At 52.9% G+C, this 25,403-nt stretch overlaps 2 protein-coding genes across 8 annotated transcripts in view; both read right to left on the bottom strand.

The window, feature by feature from the left end:
• Positions 1 to 6,376, bottom strand: part of DGCR8 (DGCR8 microprocessor complex subunit) — a 37,245-nt gene extending 30,869 nt beyond the window's left edge. Inside the window, exons 1-2 of one of the 2 annotated variants that reach the window (XM_032311320.1) lie at positions 6,206 to 6,376; positions 449 to 1,449 (exon numbers count right to left, since the gene is read on the bottom strand). In XM_032311320.1, the coding sequence (XP_032167211.1) occupies positions 449 to 1,168 (720 nt within the window). In that variant the 5' untranslated portion in view covers positions 1,169 to 1,449; positions 6,206 to 6,376. The remainder of the gene's footprint in view (positions 1 to 448; positions 1,450 to 6,205) is intronic. The other variant, XM_032311319.1, reaches the window with a different exon arrangement.
• A 5,150-nt stretch (positions 6,377 to 11,526) lies between these two features.
• TANGO2 (transport and golgi organization 2 homolog) overlaps positions 11,527 to 25,403 on the bottom strand; it is a 41,015-nt gene continuing 27,138 nt past the window's right edge. For 4 of the 6 annotated variants that reach the window (XM_032311324.1, XM_032311322.1, XM_032311325.1 and 1 more), the window contains exons 4-9: positions 25,253 to 25,372; positions 24,555 to 24,669; positions 19,934 to 20,004; positions 15,718 to 15,871; positions 14,062 to 14,166; positions 11,527 to 12,545 (exon numbers count right to left, since the gene is read on the bottom strand). In XM_032311324.1, coding sequence (XP_032167215.1) covers positions 12,425 to 12,545; positions 14,062 to 14,166; positions 15,718 to 15,871; positions 19,934 to 20,004; positions 24,555 to 24,669; positions 25,253 to 25,372 — 686 coding nt within the window. In that variant the 3' untranslated portion in view covers positions 11,527 to 12,424. The remainder of the gene's footprint in view (positions 12,546 to 14,061; positions 14,167 to 15,717; positions 15,872 to 19,933; positions 20,005 to 24,554; positions 24,670 to 25,252; positions 25,373 to 25,403) is intronic. The other 2 variants (XM_032311323.1, XM_032311327.1) reach the window with 2 other exon arrangements.

Genomic DNA, 25,403 nt, shown 5'->3' on the forward strand with positions numbered 1-25,403 from the left:
GGGCCCCCAGAGCCTGTGTTCCTGTACCGTAGGCAAGTTCAACAGCATTAGTGAGAACAGACACAGAAACGAGGCACTCTCAAGTGGGGGCCTAGGTATGCCTTTATGTTGCGTGATTATCTGAAAAACAAACAGGAAGAAACTGAAAACTGCAACCAACACACTTGACACTTGGCATAGGTGCACACGCCACCAGGAAGTGCTCCTCAGCAGCACCTTCCAACTCAGGCTGCATAAAGGGTACAAGGTCAACTGCTCAGCCAGTTTTAAATCCAAGTTTTAAAACTTGGATTTCTTACAGTTTTTTTCTTTTCCACATTAACATTATTCCACCTCATATGGGTTTTTTTTTTTTCCTCTGTAACATCAGCTTTCAAAAGATGCTGCAGTTCCCAACACCTCTTTGGGTTTTGCTAAGAGTGCTCCAAAGGAGGGGTCGCCAACATACCTCATAGGAGAAGTTCAAGGCCTCTTCATCCACTCTGTCTCTCTGCACGATTGCTTTAGCCGTGAACCCGCCTGCTCCTTCTTCATCTAGCTCCAAATTGTCAGTAAAATCTTCTAACTCATCGAGCACTGCGTACTCCACTCTCTTTTCCTGATCCAGCTCATTCTCCTCATCCTTCTTATCAGCACTCTCACCCCCTATACCTACCCCATTCCCAACACTCCCGCCAAAGGGACAAGCATGCACGTCTCCACTGACAGGGCTAAGGGCCAGACCGCACTCTGCACGAGTGTCGCGCTCCACTCCTGTGTACAGCACCTTCCTGTCCTTACTCCTGCAGCTCTCGGTAAAGCTCACGCTAATCTTTACATCCTTAAGCAACTTAAGGTCAGGGGAGAACTTCCGGACCGCAGGTGCGTGCCGGGCGGTGCGCGGGCTGTGGCCACTACAGTTCGGGTCTATGAGGAGGCGGGCCTTAGAGAAGGATCCTTTGGAGAGAAGAGAAGCTCCGTAGAAGTTGAGCGGGTCCTCAGCAGGGGGTTCGGCCTGTCCATCACCACCAGAGCCAACGTCCATTACCTCTGCATCACTGGACGTTTGCAGGGGAGGTGGTGGAGACTGTTCACGGGGCAGCGCTTGGAGGGGGCAAGCTCGGTTCTCCATCACCGCTCCTCCTGCGGGCTCACGCGGGAGAGGAGAGGGACTCTCATATGTCTCCATAGTAAAAGTGGTTAAGACTATTTTAAAAGACCAGAGTTTTAAAAAACCTTACATAAATCTATACAGCTAACATGCACAAGTCCGTTGAGACCCGGGTGCCGTCCTGCCCGCGCTGCACACGCTGGCGCCTTAGTCAAGCTGGCCACATTGCTCTTTTCATTAATGTAGACAGCTTTTAGAACCACTGCCTCAATTATTGGAAATCACAATGCACTCAGCTTAAATGACTGACGACTAAGCGAGTCTGTCTTCATGCCAAAGTGGCACCTTTCTTCTTCCACCTGCAAAGAGATTTAAAAACATCGTCACAAAATGACAGAAACCTTCTGCTTCCCTGGTACTGAGAGTCAAGTGCTATTAACAGTGTAGTAAAGAATGTGAAATGCTATTGCCTTAGAGAACCTTCTAGGCTTTAAAACAACTGCTCTACATTCTTCGTTCAGAACCTAAATTATAATTTAAGTGCAAAATTAAATATCTTAATTGTCCACTGTAATTCCTACTTCAGAAGCAAAAAAAAACAGTATTAATATTAAGGCTCAAAAAAAATTTTTTTTTAAACTAGGTTAAGCTTCACCGCAGCATTCCCCTAACTCAGTTTAATAGGTAAGCAAGCTCGCGGTGCAAGGCTGCCCTTTCCAGAAACCACATAAGGTGTGTGGCCTCCCTCTGGCCATCAGAGCGATATGGATCCACTCACCTGCTAGGGCTGGGTCAGTCAGAGGGCGAGGGCGAGTGCGAGACCCTCAGCTCAACTCTGCGGCACTAGGGCCTCAGAGGTACGGCCAGGCGCTCTGCCACCCAGGGACCCCAGGGCTCTCCTGGGCCCACAAGGTGGCAGGTGGACCGAGACAGTGATGCAGCGTGCTGAGGTCGCCAGAGGTGGCATGGTTCTGTTCCCAGTAGAGGAGGGGGTGGTGGCTGTGGGGAAGGGAACCTGGCCAGGCTTGGTGGGGGGAGACTCAGGAGACAGCTGGAGCCAAGGCACAGGAAGCCCTGGGTGCCATCCAGAACCTGGCTCCCTCCTGGGGGACAATAAGGAGCCACCAAGGGTGAAGTGATTCTCACGCCACAATTCAGCCCCTATTTGAAAAGGGAAACTGACAGCTGTACCAGGCCCAGTGCCTATGCCCAAGGCATAGAGGGCAGTCAGTCCTCCGGGCCAGTGCACAAAGGTATGAAAAAGGCTCTGTTAACGGGGCTGGAGCCCTCAAGAACAGTGAAGACACAGAACTGACCACACTGCTGACCGGGTAGAAGTGGAGAGCAGAGACAAGAGGGAACTGAAGGCGAATGAGACTTCTCCTCTGGAGGGACACACGTGTTCCAGCATTCAGGCAGGAGCCTGCAGAGGAGAATGGATGGAGCCTCCAAGCAGATCTGTCCATTAGGTGCTGAGGCCACAGCTCTGGAGCCGTGACTGGCCCCGAAACAGAAGCCCAGAACGTATCAGCAAGGTGACAGTCACCAAAACCACAGGAGAGAGGCTGCCCAGAGAGGCAACACAGACCAAGAAGAGGGTTGAGGATGCAACTCTGGGAAGCTTCCCTTCAGAGAAATGACTACAAAAGGGATGATGCGAAAAGGCAGGTCAAAGGAACAATCCAAAAACCCAGAGGTCTGCAGTGGGGCTGGGCATCAAATCAGGAGAAGCACGTGCAGATGCAAATGTGTATGCGCACACACTCCCACACCATGCAGACACACACACAGACACGAACATGCCATGCACACGGATGCAGATATGCACATGCATGCCCATGCCCACATAGGGCAGGCTTGACTGGCTGCATGGACAGAACAGAAGACAGCAGATATCACACACTTAAGAAGTTTACAGTGAAGAAGTAGTGCATGATGGTTGTACTTTCAAGGAGACACAACATAAACACCAGAAGCTTACTCAGATTTAATTAATTCATTCTACCAATATTCATTCACTGGCTTTCTACATGTACCACCATGAGCAAGAGACAAGGTTCCCACCACCTGGACACAGCTGGAAGGGCAATGACCACTAAGCTGTCACTCTATTTCCGAGATTCTAAAATGTCCTTACATTTCTGAATTCAGTGGGAATTTTACCACAGTACTTCCCCCAAACGTATATCTGTCAAAGGTGCTAAAGATCAAGGGAATACAGCATACAGATAACAAGACTCAGAACTGAGGTAAACGCTAAGGAGGCTGCAGCTGAACAGGCATGAGGAGAACTGAGCAAAATAAGGCCAGTTTCCTGGCAACCAACAAATATCATTTCAGAGAAGGACAGACAGGTCAGCATGTACAGTGCTACAGAACACAGATAAAAATCAGGACCAAACCTCTCGGCTTCTGGTAGGTCTGTGGAGACACTACCAAGAGCCAATCTGTGATTCTGAGAGCTGAAAAGGAGGGGAGAACTGAAAACAAACAGTGGTACAGGATGGGGACACCTGCTACCATGTTAAAAAACCAAGCAGCTGCCATCACCAAAGCACAAAGCAAAGATGATAATGACAACAAAGCAGGGAGGCCTAGAAGAGGTGAGGGGGTGGGGTCAGGGAGCTGTAGAGAAAAGAAGTGTTCCTTCTCCCTGGGAGGTCAGGAAAGGCTGACAAGCCCCAGGCGGCAGCAACTCAAGGTTCAGAACTCCACAGTAGGGCAGTCCCGGACAAGTTCCCTACTTTCCCCTGTAAGCTTGCTCTCCTCATTCAACAAGTTTGCTGAACGCTTTCTATATGGCCCATGTGCCATTCTAGATGCTAAGGACACAAAACAGACAAAATCCCTACCTCACAGAGCTCACTTTTTACAAAGAGAGATGAAGAAACAACTAAGAAAAGTTGAGAAGTATCAAGAAAAAACAAAGCAAGGAGTTGGGGGTGGGGGTACAACTTCAGAAAGGACAGACAGCAAAGACTACACAGTCAGAGATCACCTGAAAGCAGAAGAGAGTGAACTAGGAGAGTAGAGAGGATATTTTCCAGATAACAGAAGAGAAAAGGCCCTGGGGTAGAAGTGCAGTGCAGCAGGTGAAAGCAGCGTGCTAAGGGCAACTGAGACCAGGCTCTTATCTTAAGAGATGGGCCACTGGACAGGAGGGTCTAAGCACTGAGGTTGCAGGATCGAGGGACGCAGAGGCAACCAACCCTTAGGCAGGCCCTGCTCTAAGAGGTGCGTTTTCACTCACCAGTTCTCAGGCACTAAGAGAAAGGTTAAGGACAGAAAGGTTAAGCAACTTGCTCAAAATCACACTGCTAGAAAGAAGTGTGGTAAAGCTGCTTTACCACCAGGCAAACTGGCTCCCCTCCTAAATTCCTTGGTTTTACACTATCTTACAGTTCAAAAGAATCCTTCTGTGTCCAGAAAAACTTTCATGGGTGAGTGGGGGGGAGGGGCAGGGATGAGAGCAAAGAGAAGAATTAAAAGGCTCACCAGGCAGTTCAGAATAGCACATTAAGCTGGAGGTGGTAAGAAATGGTCCTGAGTGTTGTATGGAGGCCTAAGAGAAAAATCCAGGTGACTCTACGGTCATGAATGGAGCTGTTATGCATTGAGGTGGTGAAGGCAGCATGGGAAGTGTTGTGGAGTGGGTGAAAGTAAGGATTTAGGTTTGGCCATGGTTACTTGGCATCAAAGTAACATATGGAGATCCGGAAGAGACAGCAGCTCAGAAGAGAGGTCAGGGCTAGAGAAGGCGATGGGAGATGTCATGTCAAACAGGGCATTAAAGCCGGGAAGCTAGCTAAGACCACCAAAGGGGGAAGGGCAGCTACTAAGAGGGACCAAGACCAGGCATTCCGGTAAGATTCATGTTTTCTACTACCAAAGTCATGAGCAGATTATAAAACTATCCCCAGGAAGTGCCCTACAGAGTGCCTGGCCATAAAGGGCTCAAAAGAGTGACTCTTCTACCATCAGCCTCACTGCTGCTGCAGCTGATTGAACACATGGATGCAAACCTTGCTTGCCAAGTGAACCATAAGCCAGCAGCAGACTCGCAGCAGGCTCCCCTGGATCCCTGGCACATGGGGTAAAACCAATAGGCTTGGACAGCGCCCTTCACAGAAGTCCACTTGCTGAGCTGGCATTGGGGCGCTGGCTGTCATGTCCAGTGCTGGGGCTGGTGCCTTTCCGTCAAGCCTCTCACACTGCAGCCTCCCGCCCAACCCAGCAGCAGTATGACCTCATCCATTCCTTTTGTCATCCTCTAACAGGCCTCACATCCTGTACTCACAGGCGCACTCCAGACTAGCCATTCACTCCCTTTGGTGAGTGATAGCCTGCGGCAGAATTTGAGCCACTGTGCGTGAGGCCTCGGACTGGGAGTCCAGGCTTCGACCAGGAAACAGAGGGTCTCCGCCTGCTGGTTGGCCTGAGAGTCACCAGCCCTAGCCTGGACTGCCGTGCATCAGGTATCAAGGTACATGCAAGCATGCACAACAGCAAATCAAATTCCTACCATGAGCAACCCAAGTCCATCGAATGATACTTGACAGGTATCACTATCAACAGGTTGTCACCTTCCATTTATTTCTACCACGACCATTGTTACAACAAAATCACATTCCGCCTATCTAAGTGACACTCGGTCCACGAGCATTTGGCGAAGAAAAAGACTTAGGCGACTTCTCAGATTTCCCAAACTGTTACACCCGGCAGGATCCTGGGCGAGCACTAACCAGGTTCGTACCTTTCCCGCCTGAAAGCGACGCTACGACTTCGGGCCCCCAGAACGAGGGACCTCTTTACATTCGGGCTTTGCCCGGGCAGAAAGCGACCCGCGTCGGCGCCACCTGGGCCTGGGGCTCGCCCCCGCCCCACCCCCACCCCGCCACGGCGGGACCCCCGCCCCGCGTCCTCCGAGGCCCGCGGCCATGATGCTTCACAAAGGCCGGGTCTCCGCGTGGCTGCCCCGCCTCGCGCCCTCCCGCTCCGCCCCACCCCGCCGTTCGGGCCCTCAGCCCTCGGCCCGGGAAGGAGGGAGGGGAAGGGCGCGCCCTCGCGCAGGCCGCAGCGCCCGCCCGCGGGGCGCCCCTCGCGCCCCGCACCTACCTCCGGCGCCCGCGGCGTGCCCGAGCTGCCCGCAGCTCGACCAAGGGAGGGAGACCCTCACGGCCTGACCGCCACGGCCGCCGCTGCCGCCATCTAGAAAGGCCTCCCAAGCTCTCTCCGGACCGCGGACCCGCCTGCCGCGCGGGGCGAGCGGAGGGCGGGCCTTGGAGACTCGTGGCCAATCCCAGCACGCGGGCGCCCCGCATTGGGGGAATCGCGGAGCGGGCTGCGGAGGCCGCCAATTGGCAGCGCGTGGCGCTCGCGGCCACGGCACGCCGCCCAATAGCGCGGCCGCGTGGGCGGGACCAGGAGCTCGGGCCGCGGCCGCGCTAACGGTCGCCCCCGGGGCGGGGCCCGCCGCGCGGAGGGCGGCGGCCGCGAGGAGCGCCGGGAACGGGGAGCGCAGGGGATGCCGGGAACAGCAGAGCGCGGGAAGCGCAGGGAGCCGGCGGCGCGGGGAACGCCGGGAGCAGAGGGCGTGTGCGTGGTTTACGTAGTGCGGGCGAGACCGTAACCACACAAGTCTTTACGTTTCCAATTAAAAGCATTAGCATAATCAATGGAAAAAAAGGACAAATACGCTAAACTGTCCGGCATTTTTCCACTTGCTAATGCCATTTCAGTAACCTCGGAAAAGGGAGGGTATGGGTAAACGGAGAAGAGAGAGCTCTTCCTTAGCCAGAACTCCAGTGAATAAATGTGGAAGGAATAATGGAAGTAGGAAATCTCCGTTTTGGCAGCCAGCACAAACCTACTGCGGACAACAATCACGGATGCTAAAAAATAGGGGGCAGAAGTATGAGAACTGATAGCGGGTTTTTTTTATTGCTTTACAGAGTTGCAAAATTTCTCCCCAAGACACTAATGTCAAACCTAAAATAGTAACTGCAGTGGAGAAAAACCTGAGAGACAACCAGGTAGCCAAGTGATCGAGATCACCAACAAATGTACACACATCCAAACATCAAATTTATACCCTGAAGATGTTCGTTGTATAGTAAACTAACGATACTGATGAAGTTCTAGAACCTAGGTGAGGTTTGGTGGGCTGAGGTCCAGAGCCGATGACCAAGAAAGAATTCTTGAGACATCTTTGGTGCAAAATGGTGGTTTATTAAAGCACGGGGACAGGACCCGTGGGCAGGAAGAGCTGCTGCCCCGGGTTGTGAGGGGTGGCAGGTTATGTACCCTGCAGTTGGGGGAAGGTGAGGGGAAGGGAGGTTTCAGTGGAGTTTTCATATGCTAAAGAGGGCCTACAAGGTGCCAGGATGTCCCAGGCCTACCGGAGGCCTTGCCCTTGCGGCTGGATCAATGTTGTCTTTAGACCAGCCATTAACATTAAGATAGTTGGGAGACTTTTTGGTGGGGTGTCACAATCCTGCTATCAATCGCCTTTGTTAGTGAGATTTAGGACATTTGTAAACCAAGGGAGACTCCTGTCTAGCAGGATTGTGAGCTCTGCAAGTTAACTATTTGCTTATTGTTCATGGCATTCACGGCTGCCTGAGGGATGCTACACTTATGACAGAGGGGGAGCGGATGGAGAGGGGGGTGCAAGGCGCCAGCTTTTGCTTTGTCTTCAGCCAGCCTCGTGCTCCCTCATCATTACCTCAATAAAAATGAAGACAAAAGTCAGCACCAGAAAAGGGACATATTGTGGCCCTCCTGAGAGGGACATGCATCACTTGTTGGTATTTCTAACCAAAAGGCAAAACCTGAAAGATTAGACGAACCCAAATGAGGGGCATTCGAACAAAAAACTGGCAGGTGCTCTTCAAGTGTCAAGATCATTCAAGTCAAAGATAAACTAAGGACCTGTCTTCAATTACAGGAGACACAAGTAAGTGTGAGGTGGGATCTGGACCCTGTATTGGAACCTGGCTCAGGAAAGAGAAGTAGGACAACTGGCAAAATTCAAATCAGGTTTGTAAATTAGCTGGTAGTAGTATCAGTGCGAATTTCCTGGTTGTAATCGTTTTACTGTTGTTAGACGTAGGGTAGGGTGTTAACATTTGGGGGAACTGGGTGACAAGTTTTTAGTAAGTTGAAATCATTTCAAAATGAAAATGAAAAGATTAAAAAAGGCAGGGAGAGAGAATGTTCCTAGTTGAGGAAGGTAGAGGCCTATCCAGGCCCTTCCCTCCCTTTCTGCCCCTTTCTGTTCACCCAGTTACCCCAGTGGTCAGCACCAGGCAATTCACAATAAAAATATGACCAAGCCCCATGAGGTTCTAGTTCCTGGACTTGGCCAGGGGAGGCCAGTCTCCCCGTGGCTGGGCCAACTGCTTTCCTTGGTCAGAGCTCATGGGAACCCTTGGCATCCCACCATCCAGCCTTAGTGAACTCTCCACACTTTGTTGCTTGGTGAGTTGCCTCAGACTTGAGACCTCACACCAACACACTACAGCTGGCTTCCCACATGGCTTTCCCACACGACCTCCCTACAGTTCCCATCTGACTCCAGCCTTAGGTGGATGCCTAGAAGCTGGAGCTCTAGCCCAAACTGAAGGGAAAACTTTTCCCTCTGGTTCCTAGTGTTCCACTTGAGCCCAGCTCACCCATGAGCCAGATCTCCGCTAAAGGGCCTGGATGATGCTAACTGCTGGCAGATGAGACCAAAAGATAAGGTGTTGGTGGTGGGGTGGGGAGGGAGGTGTCTCTGCAGGCCAAAGGCAGGGATCTCAGGCCTGCCAAGACAAGCCTCAAGGCCAGGCTGCATTCCTGAGATGGTCTTGTTTACTCAGACTTGGCTTCCATATCAAGTTATTTCCACACCTCTTGCCTCCATGCCAACACGCTTCAACTGGCTGACTTAGAGCCAGAGAGCAGAAGCAGTTCATCTAGGAAGGGGCATCTGAAAAGGAGGTAAATTCCCCCTCCATCCGGGAAAAGAGGACCATGTTGGGGACTCACGGATCCAACACATCTGATGACTAGCTAAGCCATGCCAAGGTCAGATCCAGCCCTTCCTGTGTGGCATGTCAAAAGCACTTCTAGGGGCGCCTGGGTGGCTCAGTCCTTAAGCGTCTGCCTTTGGCTCAGGTCATGATCCCAGGGTTCTGGGATTGAGCCCCACATCAGGTTTCCTGCTTGGCAGGAAGCCTGCTTCTCCCTCTCCCACTCCTCCTGCTCGTCTTCCTGCTCTCTCTTCTCTCTCTCACTGTCAAATAAATAAATAAAATCTAAAAAAAAAAAAAAAAAAAAAAAAGCACTTCTAGAACATGCAGCTTCCCAAGGTCCCTTCTAACTACACAAAGGTTCTCACTTCAAGGCCTAAATAAATGGGGGCTTGGGAAGTGCCAGCAATGTCATTTTTGGTTCAAATGTCTACCTAGCCTGGGCATCAGGATGGCCTTGCTTTCCTAAAGCTCTTGTTCTGACAGGGAGACATACAAGAAACAATCAAGCAAAACACATAGCACACCACCACGCTAACTGCTATAGAAAATAGAGCAGGGACCAAGGCAGGGCTGACTGCAGCTTCAGATAGGATGCCTCCCCAAAGACTTTACCAAAGAGCTGCAGGATGTGAGGGAGAATGTGGTTTCAGTATTTGGGGGAAATAGTTCTTCAACCAGAAGGGACAGCAAGTGCCAAGGCCCTGGGGCAGAAGCTGTGCAGAAAGTACAACCAAGGGCAGTGGCAGAGGCAAGATAAATGACATGATGGGGGGGGGGGGTGCAGGGCAGCAGGTGAAACCAACATAGGAAGACCATGAGTCTTCAAGGGGAAGAAACCCCAAGACAGGCCTTATCCTCATCCTGCTCCTTCCTGGCCCAATGGCTCTGCCTCCCTATGTCCCCAGGGACTGAGACACTGTTATGGTAGCTCCTCAAGCCTCAATTTCCTCATCTGTAAGTCACAAATGTATTAGTTTGCTAGAGCTGCCATAACAGAGTACCACAAATGAGTGGCTTAAACCACAGAAATTTATTGTCTCACAGTTCTGGAGGCCAGAAGTTTGAGATCAAAGAGCCATCAAAAAGCCATGCTCCCTCTAAAGGCAAACAGAGAAGGATCTGTTCCCAGTCTCTCTCAGCTTCTGGTAGCTTCTTGGCATGGGAGAGCATAGCTCCAGTCCTTATAGGGCATTCCTGCCTGCCTGCATGTCTGTCCCCGTGTCCAAATTTTCCCTTTTTTTATAAGGACATCAGTCATACTTGATTAGAGCGCACTCTAATGACTTCATTTTATCCTGATTACTTCTGTAAAGACCCTAAGGTCACATTTTGAGATACAGGGGCTAGGGCCAACAGATCTTTTAGGGGGCACACAACTTAACGCATAATAGAATTACATCTTGGGCTGCCCCTTCTTCAGGGGGCTCAGGCACTTGGGGAGCCCAGGGTAGTTGAGGGCTGGGGTATCCCTGTACAGGCCCTGTCCCTGGGGTAGAGAAAAACATCAGATGGCTTTGCACCTGCCTAGTGGTGCCCCATGAGGGCAGACATGCTGGCCAGGGTGGGTGCCCATGGGATACTGAGGCATCAGCAGTGCCCGGGCTGACAGCCTGGCTCGGTGTAGCTCATCCAACAAGTGTTTGCCCCTGGGCCTGGGGGTGTGGGCTATGCCACCACTAAGGGGCCCATTCAAATCTGACCATGATCAAGCACTTTTCTTCTGAGTTCCAAGTGAGCCAAGGAGAGCATCAGACCCCTGAGCGGTGCTCAGGGTGAAGAGAGGGAAGGGTTGAAAAGGCAAGTGGGGCCAGGTACAGGTCCACACCCCACCCCAAGCTCTCATTGGCTCTACAAAGGCCAAGTTGGGGGGCCAGCTTCAAAGGCCGATGGAAGCCTGGGTCTCAGCACTGGACACACATGGAACCCCTTGATGCTCAGTCTGGGCTAGTGATAGGAATTCCTGGCTGCTTGCCACAAACCAGGGTCTTAAGGTTGAGACAGACTTCACTTGCCCCCTTGTCCCAAAACCCATCAATTCCTACCATCCCCTGGCCTCTAGAGTCTACCCCAAGTGTAGGCCTGACCACACCATTCCATGGGGTGGTCCCCAAGGGCTCCCAGCTATACCCAGAGGAGTCCCTGGCCCCTCAGCCCAGCTCAGGAGGCCCTGTAACTGCCACCCACCATGTCCCATGCATAGAGGCTCTCTCCAACCCCAGCCTCTGCCCAAGGACAGACGGATAGACAGGCCAGTGGCCCCTCAGGTTTCCATCATGGTGCTCAGGGACCCATGAGCAAAAGAAGAAAGTGAGAAGAGGCTTGTTCTGGTGGGTGCGCCTTGGGAGTTCCTGTAGACCAAGAAAGCAGCCCTACTGAGCCTTTGCACGGTTGTCCCCCATCACACAAGGACCTGAAATGCACTGACTCACCACAGCCTCAGAATTTTATTATCACGGTCGCACGTTCAAGTACAGATTCCTATGAAGTCTGACTCCCCAAGAAGGGAAACAGCAAGGGTTGGCTGTGTCCCCTCATTGAGAGGGCCTTCCCAAGACCCATGACCCCCAGTGGGCAGGTAGGTGCCTGAGAGCCTACCAAGGTGCTCCAGCATACACAGGACCACCCTCCTCCCCCGACAGGACTACCCCATGCACACAGGAGACCACCCCCACCCAGGGCACAAAAGACCACCAACCAGCCTGTGCTTCTATGACAGTGGGTCTTCTTGGGGTTCTTGTCATCCTTCAGCCTCCTCTCCAAGAGCAAGTCTAACTGTCCAGAAGTAGACCACGCCCAGGAGAGAGGGAGCCACTTTTAAACACAAGTCTACATACACCCTGTTGTTTTGATCAAAGCAAAGACCCACTGGCCGGCAGTGCCTGCAGATGTGAGAGGCACATCTCTGTCTGGCATGCATATGTGTGTATGCTAGGATCGGTGTGTGTGTTTGAGCATGCGTGTGCCCATCTATTACCTGTACATGTGTGTACTGTGCCCATGCACCCGCAGGTGTGCATGGAAGCATGTGCCTTGAGTTTGTGCCTCTATGCTTGGACAGGGTACAGGCCCAGTTGCCTTCACACACGCACAGCACACCTGGGCCTGCCCCAAGCCTGGCTGTGGGACTCTTGTCACTCCCACCGGCATAAGGGCAGACCCTGAGCTGGACACACGGACACGGACAGGTCACAGAAACACCAGAGGGCCCTGGTCCTGCCCAAGTCACAGGCAGTGTGTGTGGCTACAGGAGGCTCCTATCCATAATGGTCCTTGAGGCAGGGCCTTCCAGGAGCCCAATGGCCACACCCACAGAGAGGGGTTAGCTCTGCAGCTTGAACTCGTGGGTGCTGGTCTCCCAGCAGGAGGGGTCCTTGTCCAGCATGCTACGCTCTGTGAAGGTCACGTGCCCATCTGCGTCCACAAGGATGATGGTGTTGGTTCTGAAAGAGAGCAGGGGGCCCATGTTCAGCCCTCTGCCTGCCTGGTAGAGCCCCAAATGAGGTCTCTGTCACCAGGAACCCTCTCCTGTCTTCCTCCCCCACTACCCATCCCAAATGCTCAGCACACCTTCTCTCTTCCTGCCAGCTGTCCCTAAGGACAGTCCTCACTTTGTTACCACCTGCCTCACCCTGAGAGAGGGCAGGTACCAGGTCCCCAAGCAGCCCCGGTACAGGCTGATACCCAGAGTAGGCACATGCATGCTGAAGACTGGGGGTCCCAGTCAGGATTGGACCCAGCAGCCACACACCTGGCCTGGGAGCAGACCTGGCACTCTGCCTTATGCACGTGGATACACATGAGCATGTAATTTAGTCGAGAAAACAAGTCTGTGCTCGAGAAGCCTGAGAATGGATGCCCTGCCACCTGCCAAGGGAAAAGCCTGAGAATGGAAAGGCCACCATTCAAGCATACAACCCTTGGGCCCTGAGCATCAGTGCTGGGCCCTGACACCACCCTGGCCCTGCCTACCATCCCATCCCCCAGCTAGAGGGTTTGAAGCTGTCATCTGCTGGAGGATGGAAGACTCGGGCCAACCTGAACTCGAAAACCAAGCATTATGTGTTGACCTCACCATGTACCCACAGTACATGTGATATCATCGTGGCATCTCTTAGCACTTGTCACCACCCAAGCACCCCATCCCTGAGTCCTTAGTGGCCACAGGCCCCCAAGAGCTTGGCCTATCCATCATAGTCCTCACCAGGCCGGCATAAGGCTGGTACCCACAGGGCCTGGTTCAAGCCAAATCCAAGAAGATGCTGCTTTGCCCAAGGCCACAGTCTGTCTCCAGGCCAGGTGGGCCAGGTGCACAACAGCACTCCTAGAGCGTCCTGGCTGGTCCAGCAGACCACCCACTTCCAAGTACAGCAGGTAGGTTGCCCCAGACAGAATCACGGGGATGGGATAGGCCTCCCAGGCACACAGAGCCAATCTTCCTCTGCCCAGGAGGGAGAGAGGCACAGAAGGAACTTACTGGGACAGCAGACACCCATGCCAACAGTTTCTCCTTCCCAGGCATTCCCTCCCCCATTGAGGCTGAGACCAGAAGTTGCCTCTTTCTTGGGTGATGTCCCCAAGCTGAAATGATCTAATTCTGCACTGGTCACACACAGAATGTAACAGACCCAAGGACACAGGGCGAAGTGAGGGGAAGAGCCAGGCAGTGAGACCTCTGGCCCCACAGGGATCTGGCAACCCGAGGGCGCCCACAGCCATCCCAGCCCCCTCATGGCTGCATAGGGAGCAGGAAGCAGCCCAGGAAACATTGCAGCGCCCCTGGAGGCCGGTGAGCATTTTGTCCATAGCTGTCACCTGTGATATCTGCTGGCCCCATAGCCCCACAAGCTGAAATGGCAGCTGCCTGTAGACAGGGCAGAGGCTCTGGGATCCAGAACATTCAGGGAAGGCAGGGCTCCTCATGGGACAGGACTGAACGCACCCAGCCGCCCCTCATACCTGGTGCCATAGCCCGGGCAGCGTACACACACAGCCGCGTACTTGCTCAGGAAGGGCTGCACATACTCCCTGCCCTGGTCCTCAATGGCCGGGTCTGGCAGCTGCCTGGAAGGATAGAGTAGGGGTCACTAACACCCCCTCCCACCCACCCACCCACAGCCCCACCTGCCATCCTCAAGGCCTGCAGTGCCCAAGGAGCCTACCAGCCTCACAAGGTGGTTTGGGAACCACAAGGGTTTTCTGGGCACTTTTCTGCTGAAGGCCTCAAGTCTCGGTCCAGTCTTTTATTTAGGGCTCTGTCACTGGGCCCAGGCTGCCAGACAGGGACTGCCAGCCCAGCTCCCCCTACCAGGGCCCCCAGGAGCTTTCCCAGGACCCAGGGACAGGAGCACCTATGAGCTCAGCACTGGGGAAGGCTCTGCTGAATCAGCAAATGCTTTGGGGGGAGGTGGTCCGTCTGGTCAGACCTGTGCAGGCAACACCCCCCTCACCCCCTGCCCCCGGGAAAGGACAGATGTCATCTCTCAGAGCAAACTCACCTACCTGTCTTGGTGAGGTCTGAGCGGTTGGGGCGCTGTGGGGCAGGGGCCTAGCTGAGGGGTCCCCAGCCACACACACACACAGACACACACACATACTGCCTGCCCCAAGAGGTACCCTATGGGCATCTCTCCACATGACAGGAGCCCACTTGAGCCCTGCAGCTTGCCAGTCACTGAAGCTGGCACTGGGACCACAGCTGTCGAAGTGGCCAGGACCCCTTTTCAGGCCAGCGGGAGTGACAGATAAGAGACTGATGGCCACATGACTTACATACAGTTGAGCATGGGATGCTGGACCAGTCCAATTAGGGCTTCCCTGAGGGGTGGCTATGCTGAGGCTAAAGGTCCCATGGTTCGTGGTTCCAAAAGGATCATGGTTCCAAAAGGAGATGGACACTAAGCAAGGGGCAGGGAAGGGTTCCAGTAGAGAGAAGCAGGAGGCAGCCCGTTGGGGCTCTCTGAGGGGCTATCGGGTCATCTAGGCAGGATAGGGGCCTGGCCTGAGTATGGGTGACACTGCAGCATGCGAGGAAGGTAGCACGGCCAGCACCTCTGACTCCCAGGTGGGATGGCCATGACATGTGGCGGCGGGGGGCGGGGGGGGGGTGGCGGGCGTCCCTGAGCCAGGTACTGTGTGCAGAGGCCATGGAGGTGCCTTAAGGAAGTTGGGTCAGGAGCTTCTTTCCTCCAGGCGATTCCTGGGACAGGTGTGTCTGTGTCACAGCACTGGTAGGACAGCATGTGGGAAGGACATTAACCCCCAGACATACTCCCAGGCTGGCTGCTTGCTTCTGTGGTTTGCTGAGCACCTGGAGCTTTCTAGAATCTCCCACCAGTTGTGTGCAGACATGGGGAACCTCCAGCTACTCTCTGCCCCACAAAGGCCCACACCGAGCCTCTGAGAGCATTGAGCTTCCAAGTATACTGACCCAGGAGGGGAGCAGTTAGGAGAGGAACAAAGAACAGTATGTCTATCGGGCACCCCCGGGCTGAGGAGCTGTTCTCAGTCACCTCCACAAGCCTCCCAGGGCAGCACAGCCTGCCTGCCTCTATGTCCCAGGACTAGAGAAGAAGTGGGACCCTCTGCTTGTCCCAGCAGGCTCCGCTCACTCACGCCTCATCATTGTTGAGCACATGCAGGAGCTGGGCAATGAGGACATCCTTGGGGAGTGCCTGGCTCCGCTCCACGGCCTCCAGGAAGAGCTGCTTCCCAAAGCACAGCTTCTTCCAGGGCGTCTCCAGCAGCGCATTGCTTAGTCCATACGTTCCTGCAGGGAAGGAGACAGCCCAGCCAGGGCAGAGGCCCCATTGTGGGAATTCAGGGTAAATGTCAGTAATTCAGAGATTACCCACCCACCCAGCACTGGGAAAGGGACTAGGAGGATGGGCAGGGACGCAGAGCCCAGACCACCCCACACTTCAGCATCTTCTCCATGCACATTCCTAACCCATCTGTGTGGCGAAGGGTGGAGAACTCAGCAAAGCAGGGCACTCACAGGAGACCTGAGGCACAAGCGCCAAGCAGGTTTGATGGACAGAAGGATAGGAAATTGACGACCTGAATTCCAATGCGGCAAAAGAAAGGGGAACCTCAAGAAGGAACCACCTCCCGGGACATCTCACTCCCATCTCTAAGCTAGGAAAAAGCTGCAAGGTGTCAATCTCCCTGAGAAGGTCAAGAGTGGGAGAATAGCAACCTGAGGCCAGAGGGATACCTGCTGGATATCAGTCAGTGGTTAGGGAGTCGGCCAACATCAGAATAAGCCTCTGCTGCCACTCTGCCTGCCTGTGCTCTCTCTCTCTGGCAAATAAATAAATAAAATCTTAAAAAATATATAAAAAAATAAAATAAAATTTTAGGGGCACCTGGGTGTCTGCCCTTGGCTCAAATCATGATCCCAGTGTCCTGGGATCAAGCCTTGCATCAGGTTCCCTGCTCAGCAGGAAGTCTGCTTCTCCCTCTGCCCCTTTCCCCCACTCATGCTCTCTCTTAAATAAATAAAATCTTTTTCTTTTTGAGATGTTATTGATTTGACAGAGTAAGAGAGAGAGTATGAACAGGGGGAACAGCAAAGGGAGAGGGAGAAGCAGTACCCCCCCTCCTGCTGAGCAAGGGGCCCAATGCAGAACTTGATCCCATAACTCTGGGATCATGACCTGAGCTGAAGGCAGACGCTTAACTGACTGAGCCACCCAGGCATCCTTAAGTAAATAAAATCTTAAAAAAATTAAAAAATAAAACCTCGAAAAAGAGAAAAAGAACTACAACTCAAAAATAAAAATACAAGCAACCCAATTTAAAAATAATCAAAGGGTCTGAACAGGCATTTCTTCAAAGAAGACATACAAATGACCCATAAGCACATGAAAAGATGCTCAACATCATTTGCCATCAGAGAAAGGCAAATCAAAATCACCAGGAGACACTACTTTACACCCACTAGAATGGCTGTAATCAAAAGGACAGACAGGGGCACCTGGCTGTCTCTGTCAGGGTAGCATGAGACCCTTGATCTCGGGGTCTTGAGTTTGAGGCCCACACTGGGAATAGAGATTATGGTTTTTTTTTTTTAATTTTAACAATCTTTTAAAAAACAACAATAATAACTGCTGGTGAGGATGGGGAAAAATTGGAACCTCATATACTGCTGGTGGGAATGTATATGGTAGCGCTGCTTTGGAAAACAGTTTGGCAGTTCCCCAAAGGGGTTAAACAGTCACCTTACCATCCAGCACAGCCACTCCTAAGTATATGCATAAAAAAGAGGAAAACACAGGTCTGTGCAAAAACTTAGAACAAATGTCTACAGCAGCATGATCCACGATGGCCGAAAGCTGAAAACAACCCAAGGGTCCATCAGCCAGATGAACGGGAAAATGAAAAGTAGACTATCTAGGCAATGGAATATTATTCAGCTGTAAAAAGGAATGAAACCCTAATTTGTGCTACAACACAGAGAGACCTTGAAAACATGATGTTAAGAAAGAAGTCAGTCAAATACAAATCAAAGCCACAGTGAGATACCACCTCACACCAGTCAGAATGGCTAAAATTAATCAGTCAGGAAGTGACAGGTGTGGGCGAGGGTGCTGAGAAAGGGGAACCATCCTACACTGTTGATGGGAATGCAAGCTGGTGCAGCCACTCTGGAGAACAGTATAGAGGTTCCTCAAAAAGTTGAAAATAGAGCTACCCTATGACCCAGTAATTGCACTACTGGGTATTTACCCCAAAGATACACATGTAGTGGTCCAAAGGGGTACCTGCACCACAATGTTTATAGCAGCAATGTCCACAATAGCCAAACAATGGAAAGAGCCTAGATGTCCAACAACAGGTGGATGGATAAAGGAAATGTGGTATATATACATGATGGAATACTATGCAGCCATCAAAATCTTGCCATTTGCAATGACATGGATGGAACTAGAGGGTATTATGCTGAGCAAAATAAGTCAATCAGAGAAAGACAATTATCATATGATCTCACTGATTATCAGGAATTTGAGAAACAAGACAGAGGATCATAGGGGAAGGGAGCAAAAAATGAAACAAGATGAAACCAGAGAGGGAGAGAAACCATAAGAGACTCAATCTCGGGAAACAAACTGAGGGTTGCTGGAGAGGAGGGAGGTGAGAAGGATGGGTTGGCCAGGGGATGGACACTGGGGAAGGTATGTGCTATGGTGAGTGCTGTGAATTGTGTAAGACTGATGAATCACAGATCTGTATCCCTGAAACAAATAATACATAATATGTTAATTAAAAAGAAGAAAGGATGGAAGAAAGGAAAAAGAAATCACAAAAGGCCACATATTGGCTGATTACACTTGCATGAAATGTTCAGAATAAGCAAATGCACAGAGACAGAAAGTAAGTTAGTGGATGTCTGGGACTGAGGGGTGGAGGGGAGTAGGGGGTGACTGCTAATGGGAACAGGGGTTTCTTTTGGGGTGATGAAAATGTCACGGGGTTCTGTATCAGTGATAGTTGCACACCTTCATAGATAGACTAAAACCTGCCGAATGATACAGTGTATGTGAGTACATTGTATTGTAAGGGCCTATTTAGCCAGAGCAGCTCCATCCTGGCCCTCCCCCTCCTCCTTCAGGGAACTTACTTAAAAACAAGTCCCCGAAACCAGTCCCAAGTAACAAAGCCCAAATACAAGGGTGATTCAGGCCAAGTGGAGGTATCCAATCGGTGGGGGGCACATACTGTCTCCTCACTACCAAGGAGTATGGGCCCCACCCTTTGGGCATCCATTCTGACCAAGGTTATAGGCTAGTTCAAATATCTACTATAGGTTAGGGACGCCTGGGTGGCTCAGTGGGCTGCCCTCAGCTCAGGTCATGATCCCAGCGTCCTGGGATCGAGTCCCACATGGGGCTCCTTGCTTGGCAGGGAGCCTGCTTCTCCCTCTGTCTCTGCCTGCCTCTCTGCCTGTGCTCGCTCTCGCTCCTCTCTCTCTGACAAATAAATAAATAAAAATTAAAAAAAAAATCTACTATAGGGTAAATTGTAATTCAATTGGTCACTTATGTGTGACCTAGCAGGGCTGTGCAGCTTTCTCTGCGTTAAAATCTCATTGGTCACCGTGGCCAGGCCCAACCACATGGCCTTTGCCCTTAAAAGCTAGTCTGTTAGGCAGAGGGTCGTCGCCTCTTTGCAAGAGACGGCCCTGGCCGGTCAGTTTGATTTCGATGCTTGGCGCGAAATAAAGCTTTGATCTTCGCTTTGTATCATTCTTGCTCCTTCGACCACGGACCCAACAGTATGATATTTGAATTACATCTCATTAAAGCTGTTAATTTTTAAAAAGTGACATGCTCAGGCAGGGTCAAGCTCAGGGAAACAACCTGACATACTTGAAACAGGCTCACTCCCTCCCTTCCACCTTCCCCCTCTGTGTCCCTTATTTCCTCCCTTTAGCAGAAAAGAAGCATCTCCAGTCACAGGATCTCAAATACTGAGAACTGCGAGAGGGCATCACAGGGGCGGTTTCCAGATACTTCCACAGAGGCCTCTGGGCCAACGCATAGAACTGGGGGTAGAAGAGACCTCTGTGTCCTTTTGTAAACACTGTCAGTTTTCAGGTCTCTCTGGGCAGTAACTGGCTTCGGGCTAGGGGAAGGTAGCCCTGCTGTGGGTGCCCTGATATGTGGACCAAGTGTAGGCCATGGGCCACTATGGGGGCATAAGGCACACCAAAGGCCAAGGAGCATAATCCCTGGAGAGAAATGTGACCGGGCCTCCGGTTCTCAAAAGTACAGAAGTGTCACCACAGAAGCAGCCCCAACCTTGTCACCGCCCGCCAGAGTAGGCTTACCTGGTGCCAGGACGACTGGCTCGGGCTCCCCCCGGTTTCCGTAGTAGCAAATGACATCTCCCTTCTCTGTGCTGTGGATAGGAGGACAGAGAAGGTCAGATGGAAGTCACAGGGTGCCAAATCTCTCACTGCCTGGTGATCTCCATGGTCCCATTGATGAGGGAATAAAAGGCTGGCTAAGGACAAAGCAAAAGCTGACACCCTCCAACCTTCCCCACCCCCACTCCTGGGTGGGACATGTGACATTCTTGAGGAATCTCCCACCTATCTTTTTTTTTTTTTTTTAAAGATTTTATTTATTTATTTGATAGACAGAGATCACAAGCAGGCAGAGAGGCAGGCAGAGAGAGAGGAGGAAGCAGGCTCCCTGCGGAGCAGAGAGCCCGATGTAGGGCTCGATCCCAGGACCCTGGGACCATGACCCTGGGACCATGACCCTGGGACCATGACCTGAGCTGAAAGCAGAGGCTTTAACCCACTGAGCCACCCAGGTGCCCCTCTCCCACCTATCTTAATGTTAATAACCTGCTAGAGGGAAAAATGACCTTGACAATGGCAAGGCCACAGGTCTCTGGTATCTTGTAGGTCCTCTTTAGCATATGAAAGTTCTATTAAGGGCGCCTGGGTGGCTCAGTGGGTTAAGCCGCTGCCTTCGGCTCAGGTCATGATCTCAGGGTCCTGGGATCGAGTCCCGCATCAGGCTCTCTGCTCAGCAGGGAGCCTGCTTCCTCCTCTCTCTCTCTGTCTGCCTCTCTGCCTACTTGTGATCTCTCTCTGTCAAATAAATAAATAAAATCTTAAAAAAAAAAAATACCTTTAAAAAAAAAAAGAAAGTTCTATTGAAACCTCCCTTTTCCTTCCCCCGCCCCCATGGTACATAACCTGCCACCCTTCACAACCCCAGGACAGCAGCTCTTCCTACCCATGGGTCCTGTCCTGTGCTTTAATAAACCACCATTTTGCACCAAAGATGTCTCAAGAACTCTTTCTTGGTCATCAGCTCCGGACCGCACCCCACCGAACCTCACTTATATTCTAAGACTTTATCACCATCCCCAGCACAGGGTCAGGACAGGAGTTAGTCAGGGCTCCAGCCTCCCAGAGGCCTCACAGCTAAGATCTGAGACCCCTAGCAATGACCTCACTGTGCCTGCAGACACCACTCCCACCCCCAAAGCCCATCCCCATACACCTCCAGACACAGTGGGATGCCCCAGGGCAACAGAGGCTTCTGAACAAAGCACCAAAGATCCCATTTGCCTACTTTTATGTGCTGAGTGTGCATTTAAAAATACTTCAAATGGCTGGGAGCTGGAAATGTTCCCACTCGTAAATACCATAGTAAATCTTCCTTGAAACTGCCTTCTCTGCAAACTAGAGAAGGTCTCTTCCTGGCCTGTGAGCCACCTTCCCGCCTGCAGGTGCAGAGAATGCCACATCCGGACCTAAGCCTCCAAGCTGACCCGTTGCAAAGAGAGGGCTGGGAGGGGCAGCCAGGGAGTCCCTCCCACTGCTCCCAACCTGGCCGCAGGTGGCTTCACATTCTGCTCCTGTTCTTCCTCCCCACAGACCCTGGCTCATTTCTTAAGCTATCTAGCTAAGACTTAAAAAAAAATTTTTTTTTAATTTTATTTACTTATTTGACAGAGAGAGAGATCAGAGGTAGGCAGAGAGGCAGTCAGAGAGAGAGGGGGAAGCAGGCTCCCCACTGAACAGAGAGCCTGACTTGGGGCTTGATCTCAGGACCCTGAGATCATGACCTGAGCTGAAGGCAGAGGCTTAACCCACTGAGTCAACCAGATGCCCCAAGACTTCAGAAATTTTTATAGGCAAAAAGCTAGAAAGCATGAAGACCCATGGATTAGACATCAACTCCTGCTGTGCTTGGTCAGGGACTGGCCATGACTGCGATGAGGAGCTCTTCTCCTTGATCCTGACTTCTTTCTGGCACCTACCACTGGGGTTGCTTGTTGACGGCCAACTTCCTCAGTTGCCCTGGCCACCACCTATCCTTGAGGGATGTGTCTAGGGAGGCAGGCTCTGACCCTGTGGCCCCAGGAGGCAGGAGAGCTGTTCAGGCACCAAGGGGCCCAAGCCCACCTGTGGGAGCTGCCTGCCCATGCAGGTGTCCACTCAGAGCACAGGGCCCTCATCACCCAGCCACTTGACATGGTTGGTGAGCACTGAGTCCTGCTGGGCTACTGGTCTTCCAGACCAGGTCAGATGCACAGAGAATGACAAGTAAGATGGTCCCAGCATGGAGGTGGGGCAAGAAAGGCATGGAAGTTCCCCTCTGGGAGCTGTCCATGGTGAGATTGAGAGGGCCAGGGCCAGCAAGTGCCCATGCCAGCACCCACCTCCTCCCATGGCCACTGCGGCCTCCACATCAGTGTGTCGATACATGCAGCAAGAGTGGGGCTGAGTGGGTCACATGCAATGGACACTCTAGGCACAGTTGGCCTGGGGCTCTTGAGGAAGGAGGTGGGCTCAGGCCACATGTCTGGTCATGGGCCCTCTGCGCCGTACTGACCACCTCCCGGGATGGAAGCTGACCACCTTCACTGACCTCTGGGCATTGGCAGTGGGGGTGCACAAGGGGAGGGCAGGAGGGCAGGAGGGCAGGACAATGGATGCTCACTTCACTAAAGGACAAAGTCACAAAACCCCTGCAGTTCCCAGGCCACATCTGTCAAGTGTGGGACGGAGCACAGACCACCCTGGCTGCCCTGCCCTGTTCCCACCCAATGCCTGAATCCACCAGCCACTCTGTACACCCTGCTTGGGAAATGCACATGGGCCGTGGGGCACCCAAGGCGAGGACATCCCGCCAGGGCCTCTCCACCTTGGCCACCCTTTGCGGCTACAGCATTGCCACTCTCCCACCTGCTGTGATCTGCCTTATGCATCAAGACTGTCAACAGTGTCCCCAATCCAGTCCCCGCTTGATAGTGATGAGAGAACAGAAGGCTGGCTGAGGACAAAGCAAAAGCTGACACCCTCCAACTTTCCCCCACCCCCACTCCTATGTGGGGCATATGTGACATTCTTTGGGAATCTCCCACCCAACTTAATGTTCATACCTTGCTAGAGGACAAAATGACCTTGGCAATGGCAAGGCCTCTGGTATCAGGTATCTTGTAGGTCCTCTTTACCATATGAAAGTTCCATTGAAACCTTCCTTTTCCTTACCTGCCCCCAACTCCATGGTACACAACCTGCCACCCCTCACAACCCCGGCGGGTAGCAGCTCTTCCTGCCCATGGGTCCTGTCCCCGTGTTTTAATAAACCACGATTCTGCACCAAAGATGCCTCAAGAATTCTTTCTTGGTCATCGGCTCCAGACCTTACCCCACTGAAGCTCACATATGTTCTAGAACTTCGTCAGTAGATTGGGGCTACTGTCTCCAGGGGCTGCTGGACCCCAGCCCCATCGCATAATAGCAGGGTCTTAGCCACATCGGCAGCCCGTCGGTAGCTTGGCCGTAGCAGTTGCACATGGGGCAGCAGTAACTATGTGCCAGGTGCTGCACGGGAAGGGCCCAGCATCCACCCCCACATGGCCATGCAGCTTACTGCTTGCTAATACTGTACCCCTGTATACCTCACGGGGCCTGGCAACGCCCCACTGGCCACAGGTCCCTACCAGGTTCCAGCCACCCCACTCCTGACTCTCAGCCAGTGCCAGCAACCCTGAGGCTCCAGGCCTCTTGGGGCCCCTTCCTCCTGGCTCTGCTCCTTGCCTATCCTCCTGACTCCAGGGAGGGGAAAACTTCCCCAAATGACTGTATAGCACAGCTTCCGTGTCCTCTGGCGACGGGGCCCATGGGCAGCTGGGACAGCTCTGGCGCCCCCTTTTTATTTTTTTTTAATATTTTATTTATTTATTTGAGAGAGAGAGACAGTGAGTATGAGCGAGGAGAAGGTCAGAGAGAGAAGCAGACTCCCTGCAGAGCCGGGAGCCCGATGCGGGACTCGATCCCGGGACTCCAGGATCATGACCTGAGCTGAAGGCAGTCACTCAACCAACTCAGCCACCCAGGCGCCCGCCCCTTTTGACAACACCAGGGAGGCCCTGGTGCTGCCCACTGAGCCCCTTGCAGAACATGAGATGAGCCACGCCACATGCTCAGACACACTGCTCTAAAGTAGCCCCAGAGCTCAGCAGCACCTGACCGCCAGCACTGCTGGGAAGCCAGGCTGCTAGGGACCTTCCTTCTCCAGCCTGGGGTCCCTCTGCGCACCAGAGAACAGGGCAAGTGAGGGGCAGCTCCAGAACAGGGCACTTCTGAGCCACGGGCCTGGGAGGAGACCTTAGGGGCAAGGGGCCGTTGTGGGCCAGGGGTGCCCCCGGGACCAGAGAGGCCCGCTGCAGTCACGCCACAGCTCACGTGCAGGAGCTGGTGACCATCTCGCTGCCACCAGGAGCCCAGATTCCACTTCCTGCATCCCCACAATAGTCAGCCAGCCCTGGGAAGCTTAACCATGCCCACCAGGTGCGATGTCCCTGGAGAGGCTGCCACAACCTGGGTGGCAGGGTGGGAACCCCACTTCCTGCCAAGCCCACAGCTCTGCTCCGTGGCAGTGGCCAGTGGGCTGCCATCTCCCTCCGAGCAGACCCACCTCAGGTCAGCTGCTATGAGATTAAAGCCGTTGTACAGGTGGCCCTCCGCAGAGACCTTCTTCAAGTAGGACAAGCTGTCCATGTCTGTAGTCAGAAAGTGGGTCACAAGTTCACCTGTGGGTAGGGGACAGACACACATGGCCGAGGTGGCAGAGTGGAGTCCCTCATCCTGGGGAGACTGATGTGGGGCCAGTACAGGCTAAATTTAACCCCCCACACCAGCCATACCTCACTGACCTGGCAACTAAGGAGGTCTGCATCCAGAACTCGGTTTTTGTTGGGGTTTATTTATTTATTTATTTATTTTTCTGCCTTTATGCCCAAAATGGAAGTGCAGCATGAGAGGAAAAAACCTTCAATGGGGACAACGTGTGTCCGCAGAGCTGTCTTCCTAGGGGTACTGCTCTGCAAACATCTGACAGGTGTGTGTGTGTGGTGGGGGGATGACAAGAGCCAGAAGTGACACTCTGGCCTGGGGCACAAATGTGGAGAGTGTTTCCTGAGAGGGGCCGACCATGTCTGTGCCAGCAGGGGCTCTGTGGGCCAGGCAGAGCAGGGATTCCCACAGTGATGCTAGCCAGTGGGACCCAGAGCCAGAAACACCCTGCTTCCCCTTCCTCCTCCTCCTGGACCACATGTGCCGGAGGAAAGCCCGCCCTCCCCACCCCCCAACCCCGGAACCAGGGTCCCACGGTACCTCGGCCCCGGGCATCCCGGTCCTGCCGTGGCTGCAGGTAGTTGGTGAGTGCAGCCAGCTTCCCCCGTGTGCTGATGCCCAGCCACGTGCCTCCTTCCTTGCCTTCTTCCATGTCAAGCCCTGCGACAGATGGTAGTGTCACCACCAGTAG

Source organism: Mustela erminea, chromosome 13 (genome assembly GCF_009829155.1).
Source record: "Mustela erminea isolate mMusErm1 chromosome 13, mMusErm1.Pri, whole genome shotgun sequence".
NCBI classification, from domain to species: Eukaryota; Metazoa; Chordata; class Mammalia; order Carnivora; family Mustelidae; genus Mustela; species Mustela erminea.